Source organism: Xiphophorus maculatus, chromosome 10, assembly GCF_002775205.1.
Source record: "Xiphophorus maculatus strain JP 163 A chromosome 10, X_maculatus-5.0-male, whole genome shotgun sequence".
NCBI classification, from domain to species: domain Eukaryota; kingdom Metazoa; phylum Chordata; class Actinopteri; order Cyprinodontiformes; family Poeciliidae; genus Xiphophorus; species Xiphophorus maculatus.
This window is the reverse complement of record NC_036452.1, coordinates 9992823-10009258: the sequence shown is the minus strand read 5'-3', so window position 1 is coordinate 10009258 and position 16436 is coordinate 9992823. Positions and strand designations below refer to the sequence as shown.

At 37.3% G+C, this 16436-nt stretch overlaps 1 protein-coding gene across 8 annotated transcripts in view; it reads right to left on the bottom strand.

The window, feature by feature from the left end:
• The window catches only part of LOC102227218 (inactive ubiquitin carboxyl-terminal hydrolase 54-like), a 79892-nt gene that overhangs the window by 46877 nt on the left and 16579 nt on the right, over nt 1–16436 (bottom strand). For all 8 annotated transcript variants that reach the window (XR_002753399.1, XR_002753400.1, XM_023341169.1 and 5 more), the window contains one exon: nt 6392–6484. Coding sequence is in view for 6 of the 8 variants with exons in the window: in XM_023341169.1 (XP_023196937.1) it covers nt 6392–6484 (93 nt within the window). In the remaining 2 variants the exon portion in view is untranslated. The remainder of the gene's footprint in view (nt 1–6391; nt 6485–16436) is intronic.

The following is a 16436-nucleotide window of genomic DNA, read 5'->3' as shown; positions in this document are numbered from 1 at the left end:
TTGTTATTTCTATAATCTATGCAGACTCAAATATTTTGAACATCCGAAGGCGTCTACAAAATATTTTCAAGACTAACAAGGTTGGAGGGGTTACATTATTCCAGGACTTCATGTTAATGGTCTGAAAACCAAATCAGACTGATTGGTTTAAACTGTAAAATTGTAAAAAAAAAAAATAAATAAATAAATAAATTCTGATATTGACTGGACTAAACTAACTAAACAGAGCAGAATTTAACTAAACTTAACTCCCTTAAATCAAATGGACTGAATAAATTGAACTTGATTTAAATGAACTAAATTGAATAAAATTCAGTAAATAAGATTCAACTGAATTGAAATCAGCTGGACTAAACTAGATTGAACTGAATCAATTTCTATTTAAGATAGCTAAAATTCCAATATTGGTGCTGATAGTGCAGTGTTGCTAATAAAAAAAAGGAGAAATTATGTTTCTGAACACAGGTACCAGCAACGAGTGAATTTGACTTCAGCTGGATGGAGGGCTGCAGCACCAAAACACGGAGAGATAAAAGCATAATCAACTTTCTCAACGTTGCCGACGGATAAAAATGACCTACTTTTTAGTTAAGAAGAGATTTATGCTGGAAAAAACATGCATTCATTTAATATATGTTTTTTTTTATAGAAAGCCTGGGACAGAAATAAACCTAATTTGGCTTGACGTATCCAAACAGCGGTTGGTCCTCTGCTGGTTTTCAGTCGCAGTGGTGGATTCAGTTGCTGATGAGACGGCTGGACTGAAAAGCAGCAGGTCTCCTCTATGACCTGAGGACTATTAAAAACACTATATCAAAAGAAAAATATTCACACAGTCACAGTTCATCATCATCTGTTTCTGTCCACAGTGGGTCCATTTTAGTTCATCAACCAGAGGTAAAAGAAAATCAAGCTGAAGCAACAAAATTTAACTACATTTCCTTAAAATGTGACTTTACATTGAAATGTTTATGTTTTTCTTTCAAATCTTCTATTCATTAAATAAAGATTTTCAGTATATTGCTCATCAAACTGAATTTTTAAGCCAGCCTTTATGATTTGTTTGTAATTTGTTTGTTCCTATATTGTAAATATTTTCTTGCCCAGAACTAGTTGCATTCCTGGATTTAAAATAAATTTAATTTCAAAATTAAAGTTTGGAGGAAGAGAATCCAAGTTGCTTGAGATCCAGTGTTTAGTTTGCACCTTTAGATTATTTTGGGAGCCATCGTGTCTTCTGCTGTGTTTAATCAACTCCAGAGTCAGAGCCGACATCTACAAGGACTCTTTGGAGTACTTCATGCTTCCTTTTGCTGACAAGCTTTATGAAAATGCTGATTATGTTTTCAAGAACAATTCAGCAAGTGTAAACACTACGGTGCAAACCACTTCAACCAATTCAAAAACACAACAACATTAAGGAAGCAGTAACAACATCAACAAAATGGAAAGAATATGTCCCAGTTGGAGACCTGAGAAATTGCTGATTCGCTGACTCCTACTTACGTCACAGCCATCTTGAAAGTGGCAGTGGAGAAAACGTGCTGAGTGGACTAGTTTCAACCGTTTTACAGAACAAAGTGGACCCACTGCCTTTACCTTTCACAAGTAGGAATTAAAGATAATAACAACGTAAATTGAAGAGCAGAATTTCTTGACTTTGTAGCAAGTACTGTGCATTTCCATGGTGAAACAAACGGAAATGCACAGATAAGCCACTTTCAATACGGCGGACGCTATAACGTATCGCAACAACGGGCCGACCCGCTCAAGCGACAACTTCCGGTTCAACAGCACTGTCGTCCTATCAGCGAGCTCTCAGGTCTCCAACTGGGACATACCCTTTCTGTTTTGTTAATGTAGTGCTTTGTTAATGTTGTTGTGTTTTTGTAATTTGTAATTGTGCTTTGTTAATGTTGAACTGGTTTGCACCTCCGGGCCACCGTATTAAAAACTCTTAAATCATGTATCTAAAATTTAGACCTTAAAATACAATTTAAAAATGTAAGTTAGCCTTTAATATATTAGTTACAGATCTTAAATTTTGTCTTGACAGAACGAATTAATTACTTTATTTTTCTTGCGGAACTTTTCTGTCAGGCAAAGCTTTGGTCACACTCACCGCTAACATACCCTCGCTAGCTAGCTTGTTTTTTTATTTTGCGTCTATCAAGTGCAAATTTATTGCCGGTTGGCAGAAAAAGGTTTATGCATTTCTGTGGAGGTAAAGGTCTTAAATTTCATTCAAAATTATCTTAAAAAGTTTTATATTTGTGTAGAAATCATGCTAAAAGTATGTCCATGTTGAAATGTTTAGTAATGTGTTTTTGCTTTAATCGCTATTTTTAAGTGGGAAAATTGTGTGTGTGGGGGGGAAATCATGATATGTTAATTTTAGCATAACTGATTTCCTAATGGTTTATGTCCTTTATTGTAAGTTCAGTATATTTGATTTCAGGTGGCATTCTGGAAGCAGTTCACCAAAATGGCTGTGATGATAACGGTGAAAATGTTCTCAAACAATAGGCTTCATCAGAGTGAGTGCTAGTGGAGTGTTGGCAACGGCAAAGGTAATGCAGTCGTGCTTCTGACGGAGAGGAGTGTGTATGTGTGTGAACGACAGAAACAGAGAGAGAGAGAGGAGGAAAAAGGGAAAGTGTGAGCAATATTGTGTGTATGTGTGTGATATGGTGTCTGTGCTGACTGCAGCATTGCGCCAAGGAGAATGGAGGGGGAATAGACCCTACAGAGAGAGGGAGGGACGGAGGGAGGAGTGCAGGAAGAGTGGGGGCGGAGTGAGTGAGTTAGAGATGTGTGTTTAAGTGTGTGTGCACATGTCAGCGTGTGAAAACAGAAACAATCAGCATCCACTCCTGTGTTCATTCATTTTCTCCCTCCTTTCCTCCAGTTTTCCATTCTTTCATTCCCCTTTCTTACTTTTTTTCCTGGTTATTGCAGTGTGTTCTCAGGTATCTGCATCCAAGTGTGTGTGATACCTCTGATGAAAGTGTTTTGCTGCTGAGAGAGATAAATTGTTGCAGTGATTTTCTTGAGGGATAGCTACCGGCCTCCTCTGAACTTATCTCCACTACACGGTGCAGCCTTTATCTGCTGCAAATCAACCTAAAGTAAAGTAAAACATAACCTTAATTTTTGTTGCTGCATCTTTAAAGAAGTTGTTTAAAAATTTAACACTCCATTGAAGCTAATTTGGTGGGTGTCTGCCTCGGTTATTCGGATGCTTTAATCAACTCCAAGCAGACTGTGGGGAGCAGCGTTGCAGCTGATAGCTGGCAGGACGGTTAATGAAACCCGACAGGAAAATACGGGACACCACCTTTCATTTCTACACCCACAGCTGACTGGCGCGGTGCGCGCTACAAATCCTGTACGTGTGCGGCGCAAGCGGGAGGATCCTGAGGTGCGTGGCTGGAGTGCAAAGTGAGATTTGTGTGCGTTTCTTATTTCAGTGCCCCAGCGTGGGATGTGCTGGCTCAGCGCTTTCAGCCGGGCCAATTAATTACAGCGAGGCGCTGGAGACGGAGCGGCGTGTGGAGCGCACACATCAACACTGGGCCGCATCGCACACTTCCAGGATGAGACACATGTATAATGGCGCTGAGGCAACAAATGGCCGGAGCGGGGCTGCATTAAGCCTGGGTCATTAGGAGGGAGGCAGGAGGTTACAGATCTTCATCTTCTGGACTGCTGAGATGCCAGGCTACCAAAGGACTGTGCAAAACTTTTAAACCGTTCTTTATAGTTTGCTCCCAAAGAGACGGATAATTTTGTGACAGACTTCCAGTATTGAAGTGCATTTATGTTCCAGCAATGGTACATTTATCTAAATAAAAATGTAGCACGATGAATATGCAAGCTAAACACAAGTACACCGATCTCACACATAACTCAGTTTAACAATTATTTATCTGAAATAATAGTTAAACTATTGTATTGCAGTCTAACCATTTATTTAGGTTCTGATCAACATTTGTGTGTAAAATGATCAAAGACAACTTTGGCCTAATCCACATGTGGCCTGATATTTGAGAGAACAAATATATTTTTATGCATTTTTTCCTTTCATGCACACAAACACTCAGTTTTATACCACTAAAAACAATTATTTATAAAAATTCATACCAAACTGGAGATTTGAGAAAACTCCATATTTGTGTTTGTATGTGTTCATGGGAAAACAGATTTAAAGTGCCAACCATTACAGCCTGTGACAAATAATGTACCGATATATCCACATAGTTGCTTTAATTTGATTCCTAATCAACATTGTCTTGTGTTTTAGTGACTTTATAAGCTAATACGCTATTCAAAAGTAGTTCAACCTACATTTCTGTCAACACAAATGAACGTCCTGGCGCCATGTTTAATTCCTAACAGGAACTCGTGGTTGTTTTGAAGCTATCTCATTGGCTGACAGATTTTAGCTTTACGCTACACTGCCCCCTATGGGTTTGGCATGCTTAAAACAACGTTCAGGGGCCGATCAGCGTGGGTTCATGTGAAAATGTTTCTGAAACCGATCCAATGTGTACAATATTATTTCTTTAAACGATGTGACGGAGATTGTTGTTTTAATAAAGCTCTGACTCTGTGAACTGCAAAAACACAAAATCTTAAGTATTTTTGGCTTAGTTTTTAGTTCACTTGAAATAAAACAAAACTAACTTAAAGTAACTTTTCAAGAAGGTATAGCAGCTTGTTTTAAGTCAATAATGCATTAACATTAATTTTCAAAAGTACTAGTTCCACTGGCAGATTATTTCACCTGTAACAAAGCATTTCTCCCATGTCGAAAAGAGTCTGTTTCCATTCACTTCAATAAATATCTTTTTCATTGATTATTGAGAAGGGTATGAATGATTTTCGACAACACATAAAAGCAGAAAAAATATATTTTTGATTGATAACACAATTTGAGAGATACTTGTCTCACTTTTTTTGATTAAAAATGGACTAAAGAAGGAGATGATGGGATTCTAGTCCACATTTTGTGGTGCTTAATCTGTCACTGAAGTTAAAAGAAAATATGAATTAAAATAAAAAACCAAAAGAAGATAAAGAAATCTGATTATGAAACAAAACAGAAGCAGAACCAGACCTTTCTCACGTTACATGATATTCCTATCAAGTGTGATTTTTTTGCTCATATTACAATGACTGTGAGAAAATCTCTGCCTGATGAGTCAGTTTTAAGACAGTGCAAGTTTATCAAATTCCCATGACTTGAATAACACCAAATCTGCGCTTGAACCAGCAGAAATGAATTAGAGAATCACAGAACATAATTAATTAATTTATAAGCAGAACAGAGAGATTGTTGTAATTTTTCTGAGTGAACGGTCTTTTAAATAAATGACTTCATTTGGTTTGAGTTAGTGACACGGCTAAGTTTAAACAAAGTACATTCAGCTTTTGAAGAGGAGATCAACACTTTGTGAACATGTATTGGCTTTCACGGTTTCACACAATTTATTGCCATAAATGAGCAAATGTGGCGGATTGAAATTTGGTTATTTACCATTCAGAGGTACATTTATTCCTTTTTATGTTAAGATGCTTTGCCACCAGTTTGGGCTGAAGATGTTAATGTCTAGTCTGATTTGGGTGATGCAGAGGTCAGATTCAACCAGCAGGGGGAGTCTAGCGCTTGCGCTAGTTATAGTGAAGAGCACCGGAACTTCCTCCTTAGATAATAATAATAATCGCTGGATTAGAAGCACCGTGTCCGGCTCTTTTATTGAAATATCCCCTTCTTCAGGTATGAGTATATATAAACACACCTGTAGGTTGTAAATTCGTTTATTAACTTTCAGAAAGCTTGTGAGATTTTTTGACTCGCCGTTGCTAGCTCTGATGTTAGCGCTGTTGTTAGCTACCATTCTGCTGTTTAAAGTTTGATATCCTCGTGTATGTTTGTAAGCTAACCGAGATAATAGTCGCTGGAGTAGAAGCTCCGTGTCCGGCTCTTTCATTAAAATATTCCCTTTGTTGTGGTAATAAAGAGTTCCGTTGATTTTCTTGATATCTTGGTTTAATATTAACCGTTAGCTGCTAGCATACAGAGCAGTATCGCGTGGAAGCAAACCCAAGCGCCAGAACCAATGACAACGCTTATCCCATGCGCGCATGCGCAAAACCAGAACTACGGCATCTGTAAAAGCCCAATATTGCTGTGTACACAGTCAATATCGTTCAGGGCGTTTACACAAAGTAACTGTTTTTCCCTGATTAAATTCAAATGCCTTTCCATGTGAATTATAAAGGCAGAAGATAACAAACATTGTAAAAACAACAGATTGGTTCTGATTTTTACAGAAAAAACAACACACTAAAATTAGTTATTTAGAATAACAGGAGTTGCTGTTCGTACCTTTAGAGCGCAGAAGATACATGAGTCCTCCATGCACTTGTGAGTGGTCAGCTGCCGAAAGCTTCTCCTAAAGATGTCAAGATGCCACAAGACCTGGAAAACAACAACACGCTCATTTTTTTATTCTATTCAACTTATCCAGTTGAGAAATAGTACTTTATCCCACAAAAACCGATGAAAGGAACGCACACTTGTTTGACCTGGACTGAGATTTTAATTCACAAACAGATTGAGTCTTTAAATATCTTCCTGTGGAGAATGAACAGGAATGAATAGTCAAAAAAACATTGCTGGGGGTTTAATTTGTGGGAAACACACACACATCCTGTCAGACCTGAGTGCTGCTCCAGTACAGACAGTCCATTAAAACCGCTGTTAAAACATCCTTTCATTCAAAAGGATGATGGTCTACCCAAAATAACCACCTGGAGGAGTTTCCTAAATAGCTGTCTGTTGGAACGGTTTGTCGTCTTTGATTTGATTACATGAAAGGCTCACGGTTTCCACGGCAACATCACATTCGGTCTGATTATATCTGCAGGTGCATGGCAATCAGAAAAATTCATTAGAGGCGCAAACGTTGAAACATTGCTAAGGGAAGTATGTGTACAAGAGCAGGATTTACTTTAAATTTAAAGGAGTTGTCTCTGTTTTGTGACAAAGAAAATATAAATGAGCACCAACTAATTTAACAAAAATATAGTTTAAACCTTGATGTATTAGCAAATTGTCATATTTTTTCAGAATCCTCCACACCTCAACTCGTTCCAGGAAAGTATGTATTTCACCTCATCCGTCCAAACGAGGCGATGAGTTTAAAGTTTCTGAATTTTTGCATTGAACTTCTAACAAAAAACTTTTTTCTCCCTTAATCCAAAATATATCCAACAGTCGGGTTGTCCAGTTCTCTGAAATGTTGGTAAATACAAACCAGGGCAGCAACTACCAATTATTTTAGTTTAAAATAATCTATTGATTATTCTGACGATTAATCGCATAAAAAAAATTACACATTCTACAGATCTTTCATTTAACTACTCAAGTCTTTTTATACAATATTAGAAATACATTAAAAGATGAAAATAAATAATTCAATAATTTTTTAAAAATAAGAAAATAAACATTAAAATGCAGTAAATTTAAACCAAGTGAAGCTAAAACTTTGTCATATGACGAGTTGTACGTGTTTTTTTTATCTTAAATGCATAACAAAGCGAGATATATTATATGTAGCTCTGGAAAAAATTAAGAGACCACTTAAAATGATCAGTTTCTCTGATTTTACTTTTTATATGTTTGAGTAAAATGAACATTGTTCTTTTATTTTATTAACTCCTGGTAACATGTCTCTGAAATTCCAAGGAAAAAATGAGTATTTATTTGCAGAAAATGAGAAATGGTCAAAATAATCAAAAAGACGCAGTGCTTTCTGACCTCAGATAATGCAAAGAAAACAAATTCACATTCATTTGGAAACAACAATACTAATGTTTTAACTCAAGAAGAGTTCAGGAATCACTATTTGGAGGAAGAACTATGTTTTTGTAACTTCAGCTCAAAATTTGTTAGTCAACTTTTTCCCACCTTTAACTCTTTGGATGTTTTTCTTTATTGTGTAACGTTCATATTGATAATTGAGGTAGGTCTATTTTTCTATAGTGTGTTTAATTATACCGTTCTTGCTTTATTCCTGGACAACAGTGAGAATAAAGCCCAGTTTTCCAAGGCTACATCTCTGCCCGTCTCTGCTCTTTGGATCCAGGGTTTCTTGGGAACTTGAGGTGGAAATGATGCAGCGTTTGTCGTCAAAACCCCAGAAACACCTTTGGCTCACTTCCAGTTGGTTTTATTTTTTTATGTATATAACAAAACTGGAGCAATAAATGTTAAACAAGCATCAGAATCCAGCTTACAGCCAACAAAACCCTTTATGTTGAGCAGGTGAACACGGTGAGAGTGAACTAATTCATATTAAATAAACTGTGTGGAAATCAGCAAAACTAGGCTGGTGTGATGTTCACTTTCTGGTGCAAAAATCGGAGCAAACTTTCCACATGGCCGCGTGTTGGTTTCACAGTGCTGAGGCTGCTCTGATATTTCTGGTTGACATTTGAGCTCAAACAGGCCATTACAGCTGCTGCGAGGAACCCTTCTGTTACCTCTCCGCTGTCGGGCTCAGGTATCACCATGGCAACCTCAGCCCCATTCATCTGCTCGTGTGCAGAGCTTTCTTGATTGGGCTCGATTAGTTTAATCTTCCCAGAGGGGGAACGGTGCTGATTATGTGATGCGGGTACCGCAGCGAACGACACAAATTAAGGATTTAGCTGAATGTTATAAATTGTATTCAGGCGCAGCTTCAAGGATGTGTTTTTTTTTTTTGTTTCTGTTTTTTTAATATCAGCAATTCTTGTCGGGGCATTTCTGCTCAAAATATCACAAAATTAAACAAATTCATCTTTATGAATTACTTCTGCACAGTGTCCTCTCTGCTCTCTTGATCTTCAGCAATAAGTGGGAGAGAAAGTGAAAGAAGAGAGAAAAGGAGAGTGTCCTTTTTTGTCTCTCTCTGGTGCAAAATCAAAAGGAAAGAGCCATTAGCGCATTCATTTAGTCAGCTGAAAGATAATATTGACGCTTCAACGTCCCTCAGGCTTCGACTGAAATTGGTAAATTACAAGCATGTAGTTATAGAGACACGAGCGCAGAGTGTATTTTGGCCTGAGTGACAGGTTAGGGAGCAGCGGATGACAGACTGCATGCTGACCTCAGTGTTATATGTTCAATTGCTTCCTCTTGGTTATTTGAACTCCTCCTCTGACTGTAGCGTATTCCGTCATGTTTGTGCACAGCAATGCAGCAAGCGCAAGGATAGTGCACCATCTCTGCACCTCCCTCTCTTTAGAAATCTTTCCTTCTCTAATCACCTCTTCTCTATTTATTCATACTATACCTTGTTAAAATGGTGGTGATTTGCCTGTTTTAAGACTGTCAGTAACAGCTACAAAACTGGAATCACTTAAAAGATAATTTTTTGAATAAAAATGATATTCTCACATCACACGCCCCTCTGAGCAACATCTCCGCTCTGCACAAAAGCAGATCCCTAAAGAAAGCTCAGGCAATTTCAGCTGAACCCAACAACCCCCTGTTCGCAGAGTTTCCCTTCAGGACGCAGATTAGCTTTCAAAAGCTGCAGAACCAACAAATTTAAGAATTCATTTTTACCTGCTGTTACCATCTTTTTGAATCATATGTCAAACTCGAGGCCTGGAAGCCGAATCCGACCTGCTATAACTTTTTATACGGCTGAGAGACGCTTGGATGGAACCTTCAAGATTACAGTTGTGTGATTAAATATTACTTTATCAATCAAATTAAAGCAGTTTTTATCTGTATGCTGCAAAATTACATCAGTCAGTCCTCCCAGTTTTTTGAGACACAAAACCAGCATTTCCCCACATGTTTTTGTGCAAATTTTAAGTTTATTGTAAATTTTCCACAATGGTCAAAAACATGAAGTTTAAGTGATAATAAGTCCCACCTGCAAGCTGCAGAATTTTTTACTTGATAGGGCAAGTAACATTTACTATAAGCACAAACATATTTTAAAATTTCTTGGACGTAGCTCCACAAAAAGTGATTTTGATTGCAGAATGTCATAAAGACAATCACTAAATCCTGGAGGGACTGATCAGTGTGAAAACATGCTCGATATTTTTAATTAAAAAGTACTAATCAAATGCTCACACGGCTATTTTGCAATAATTTAACAGTTTGTTAATTGGTTTTTATCAATACATTCTGCCACAACCGGCCCTTTGAGGACATTCTTGATCTTGATCTTGAGGCCCAAAATAAAATTGAGTCTGTCTCACACCCCTGTTTTAAATGTTTCTTTTTGAGTTTTTTTTAAATGTATTTTTATTTTGTTTGTCAAAATTGTTTTTATGTCTAAATTGTCATGTTTTTCATCATAGTAATTCATTGTATTTATTGTTGATGAATGTATTTTCTGCTGGCTGTAATGCAGATTTCCCCATTGGGGATATTACAGATACCTTGACTAATAGCTGCCACCACTTCTCTTCTCTTGCACAAATTCTTCTTTAACCCTTTGGAGTCTTGGGTCTAAATGGCCGTTTTGGTCTAATTTTGAATTTACCCTTATATTTTCACCATAAAAACTATTTACCTTACCTTGTTTGGTATCATTATTTTCAGAACATCCTAAACTTTGTGATTTTACAGTGTTTGTTTCATTTTGACAAAATTTATTATCACATTGGAGCAAAAAACACACACAGAAACATGACGTCATGCCCGCCACAGGGCGGGCGTCGACCTTAAAAGGTGACTGTATTTATCGGTTTTTGAACCACATTGAAGAACCCGGTCTGCGTTACAAATCTTCAGCTGTGGAGGTGAACACAAGTGTTCCTCATGGATTATTTTTGAGGCCAATTACATTTTCTATTTATTTAAATGATCCAGGAAAACATTTACATCTGGCGAATGCATACTTCTATGCAGATGATATATTATACTGAAGCTCCATAAAAACATAAAAATATAAATTTTCTTTAATCTGCTTCTCTGAAGTTCTCTAGGAGTTCCTGAAGGGTCAGTCCTAGAAGTGAATATTTTCCATTTATACAAGTAATGCTGGGATAGATTTGAACCCAGCCATGGTTCATATCATCATTACAAGCAGCAACAGACTCTCTTGAGTCTGTGTTTAATTTTTATCAAAGTTTTGGACTTCTCTGTTGTGGTGGGATCAGATCGCCAGGGCCCCCTCCCTGGACGCTAGTTCAGTCATTCATCCAGCGGCCCGTCGTGTTTTTGAGTTATAAAATGTTTGAAGTTGACAGGAAATTTGAAAATATCATTTAATAACTAGAAAATTTCGGAAGAAATTTAGCCGGGGCCTGCCAAGGCGCGGCCGTGGGGTTCGGGCCCGGCGTCGTCGCGCCACAAATCGGCGTCGACGCCAAAGAACGCCGCGACGTAAGCAGTGGCACGCGGAGAACCGCAAGAACGTTAAGCGAGGCGGACGTGCACCGTTCGGTACGATTTAAAATGTTGTCAAGGCTTTTATTTTGGAAGTTTTGTTAAACTTCATTTCAAAGGGCCAAACTAATCCCATGCGTAATAGTCCTTGGGTTAAAATAGTTATATAATGCTCAAAACACAAGTAGCTGATGTAAAAATATTCAAGGCTTTTATTTTGAAATTTTCAGTATGCTTCATTTCAAAGGGCCAAACTAATACCACGTGTAACAGTGCTTTGGATGAAAAAGTCAAATAAAGCCAAAAAGAGCAATTACGTCATGTAAAATTATTCAAGGCTTTTATTTTGAAATTTTCAGAATGCTTCATTTCAAAGGGCCAAACTAATACCACGTGTAACAGTGCTTTGGATGAAAAAGTCAAATAAAGCCAAAAAGAGCAATTACCTGATGTAAAAAATATTCAAGGCTTTTATTTTGAAATTATTATTATGCTCCATTTTAAAGTTCCAAACTAATCCCATGTGTAACAGTGCTTTGGATGAAAAAGTCATATAAAGCCAAAAACAGCAATTACCTGATGTAAAAATATTCAAGGCTTTTATTTTGAAATTATTATTATTCTCCATTTTAAAGTTCCAAAGTAATCCCATGTGTAACAGTGCTTTGGATGAAAACGTCAAATAAAGCCAAAAACAGCAATTACCTGATGTAAAAATATTCAAGGCTTTTATTTTGAAATTATTATTCTCCATTTTAAAGTTCCAAACTAATCCCATGTGTAACAGTTACTGAGTTAAATCAGTTATATACAGCCCATAGCAGCAGTAGTTCTAAAGGCCAGTTCTCAGTCCTGATCTGTTTCAACTGAGGATAGATAGAACTACAGCGATGCGTATTCGTAGTCCAAATCAGCAGCCAATAGCCTCTTGAGTTCCGTTGCTATGGCAAATAATGGTCTCAGCAGGTGTGAGCTCTGAGCTGTGAGCTCTCAAACACACAAGTGTGTTTGAGCAAACACACTTTACTGAAAAAAAGCATTGGAAACAAATCCTTCTTGTTCGGGAACCGTAATACATATTCGAAAAGCGTTTCGAGCGTATGACAGTTCAATGTGTCTTCTGCGATAGTCCCGAGATTCATATCTGTACCTCACTCAGAGCATTTACAGTGATGAGAGAAAGAAATGTTGTGCCCATATCTGATCCGAGGTCGGCTGTCACTCTAATTTGAGCAAAAATGAGAAACTTTGGGTCGCTTAGAGGCAAATTGTGGACAAACCATAACTGGTATCGACGAGCCGTCTTCACTTTCGAAGAGATCACAGACGTATCTACAAAATGAAATTTGAATGGCATTTCTAGGTGAATTTGTGACGACACAGCAAATCCTCAAAAATAGGGTATTTCTAGGATTTTTCCCATTGAGTTATAATGGGGTTTTTTTCGTAGTTTTTTGCGAATTATGTCGCCACGTTAAGCCCAAATCCCACCAGAAGTAATAGCTCCAATGGCGTGAATTTTCTGCACGTTTTGATACCTCATTTGTAGGTGTGCACCCAGCGGTACGAGCCGCATTAACGGTTACGGAAGAAAAATAAAGATTAAAGAGACGCTTCTCTCCGACAATAGTAATAGGTTCCTGCCATAGGTTCCTGCCATTGCTTTGCATGGCAGGCCCCAATTATGTGTTATTGGAAGATTGGAAGATTAATACCTGAACACCAACTGTAAAGTGTTAAAAAATGCTAACATTTTAAAAAGACTTAAATAAATAAGCAATGCTAAGCCTGGCGGGGGCACAAGTAAAGCCTGGTGGCCCGCCAGGCTTATAATACACTGGGGGAAACCCTGATTGTTGCATTTAAAAACAAATTAAAAAGGGTTATCTGTAATGTTAGTACTAACAAAAGATGAATTTTCTTTAAATAGACTCTCATTTCTTCTCATTGATTCAAACTAAAATATTCTGCTGCTACAGTTTAAAATGATATAAAAAATATTATAAACCTAAATTTTAATGTAAGAGAAAAACACTTTACTTGCTTCTAATAAACGAAGAATACGCCGCTGCAGTCCTTATTGATGGGAATTATAAGTGTTGTGACAAACCCAAACAAGCCGCTTAGATTCCTGAACAAAGTAAATCTTTATTCTGACCTAGCAATACAACACCTGCCTGATGCCGCCATCCGCCGCTGACCTCTGCCCTGTATGTCCTGTTCCCACTGTTCTGCTCTCACATTACCACATGTAGTAACGGCGTCTCTATTCACTGCATTTTGATTACTAAAGGATGCTGCTGTCTGTGCCACAGCCAGGGCTTCAGTTTCCAGCTCTTCCATCTTATATGAGCTTTTATTGAAGCAGTGAAGTTTAAATAGTAGGAAAGGTCAATGTTAAAAGTACATTTATTCAAAGTAAAGATTAAATGGCTAAATGGACTCAGTCCATTTAAATGGCTAAATGGATTGAGTTATTTTTTCAATAACTCAATCAGTTATTGAGAAAATTAAAACAAGAAAACAACAAAAGCTGCTGTTCTTCAATCTCTATGCTGGAAAATCTGTCAGCCATCTTCCTTCACAATCTAATGACAATATGACATATTTCTTGTTATGTAAATAAAGTATTGCAAAAAAGCTTCAAATTTTTGCAAATTTAAAGTGAACTGAAAAAGTATTCACAAGAGTTAAAATTTTCAATATTTCCTAACATTAGAACCACAAACTCCACATATTTTTTCTTATTACTATTTTTATTAAGTAATATAACAACGTAGTAATGTTCCGAAGTTTATATTTCACAAATAAAAAACTCCTGCCAGTTTTCATACCAAAATGTAACTTTTTTCTTTCCTATAAAGAAATACGTACGGCAGAAAACTTACACTGCACATCCCTAACCAAATGTTTTTACATTACTTTACACTGATTTATAGATCAAATATTATTTATGGGAGGATTTTAAATGAAAGTGGCGACGAGGAGCCACCTCAAATGAAACTGAACATAAGAAATGGAGGAACATCCAAGGAAGAGTCAATTTGCTCACTAAAGTGTTAGGAAGGCTTTGGTTTCCAACGAGAATAACTCTCAAAAGGTGAGATTTGAAAGAAATAAACTAAAACTAAAACATCTAGGAAAGCTCAAAGGCCTTACTTATAATAAATAAGACTGAAAAACTAAAATAAATCATCCAACCACCATATAATTCAAACAACATTACACAGCCTTGTAAAACAAAAAAAAGCAGAAAACCCCCCAAAAAGAAAAGAAAGAAAATCAATTCAAATCAAATACATTTTATCAGTCCCAGAGGGAAATCAAAACAGGGACTTCTAAGGGTGACCTATTATGTTTACTATAGGATCGGTCTATGAGCTATACAAAACATGTTAATTACATTTTTACACAAAATTATTCTTAAATAAGGAGATTTTTTTGAGCTCCTTTCAGATTGAGCTGTTTTAGGGTGCCTTGTCACTTTAAATCTAAATGAGCTGGTGCTGGCCATGCGCCCTAACTCAACGTTTACACTTACATGTGAGAATAACCGCAAACAGAAGCGCCATTACACAATCGTACATTTTTGAAAAGCATACGTAGAGCCTCCTGCACATGCAGCATATGGTTTCTGAATGGTTAGTCAACAACAAAACACTTGTGTTTTCCAACCGCCATTGTACAGCGCATACCGCAGTAAAACTAGCTGACCAATAGTGCTGATGCTACTCTGGGGTTGCTAGGTAACAGGGCTGGGCTTTACTGGGGTTCCTAGGCACGTCGAATGTGTCAGTTGTGAAACTGCTCATTTTCCAGACACCAAAAGACTTAAACTTATTGTGAAAAAACGACTCTATAGTTTTATAAGTGCTTACAATGGATTTTGGAAGCAGTAAAGATCCAAGTGAAAGTGAAAAAAAAAAACATGCAAAAAGTAAATTTTGCTCAATAAGTCTCCTTTAAAATAGAGACCACAAAAGATTTGAGACTCGGAGTCAAAGTTCCCTTTCCAGGGATACTGCAATCCCATGAAATGGCTCAGATGAATTCAGATCTGAGACCGGCCCAGTCCAAGTCTAACTAAATCCTAAGTACCACTGAGAACTAGTGTAATGATTTCAGGAAAATCAGCATTGACGGATGCTCTCAAATTAATCTGACTCAGCTTAGCCCACTTTTCAAAGTAAAACTCACAGTCTGTGGATTTCTCAAAGGACCTGCAGCTCTAATTGGTCCAAACTAAAGTACTGACTCAGAGGTGCTAAATGCAAATGCACAACACACTTTTTGGACTTTCTTTGTAAAGAATGCTTTACCCATTTATCACATCCTTCCAATACAACAATGCACTACTTTGTTTTGGTGTTCCACCTAAAATCCCAAATAGAGCACATTAAAGTTTGTGGCTTTACCCATGAAAATGTGCAAAAAAATAAAGTGGAGTGAGTTTGCAAGGCGTTGCATGCAGTGATGCAAGAACAATGGAAATATGCTGCAAACTATTAAATTAGTCATTAGAAAACGGTGTTAGGGTAGCCCCTTTGGTTCTGCCAGGGCTTTTTCTGTTAAGTTGCACTTCCTCCCATTATTAAAAGATGTGCTGTTGAGTTGATTGGTGACTCAACCGTCTGATGGTTGTGCAAAGTTGTTACTCTGTGTTAGACCAGTGATAAAATAAATGTTCTTCATCCTCAACCGCTAGCATCAGCAAAGATAAGCTTCCCCAGCTCCTGGCCTCTCCTGGAGCAAACCAATGAACCATAATCATCACTAAACCATTTTGCTTTGTCACATAGTGGAAAGTTACCTACACTGTAGTATTTTTTTTTCTTCATTGCAGGCGACTGCAGTGTTATATAAATGACTTTGAAGCATTCTGCTATCCTCTGCTTCACTGATACCTTATCTTATATTTTCTGTCATTCAACTGTAACAATACAACTGCAGAAAAAGGATTTCAAGCACAGCTACGAAGGTGTTAATCGCATGGCAGCTAAACTTTTAATCAGTTCATTTAGTGTATAAAATG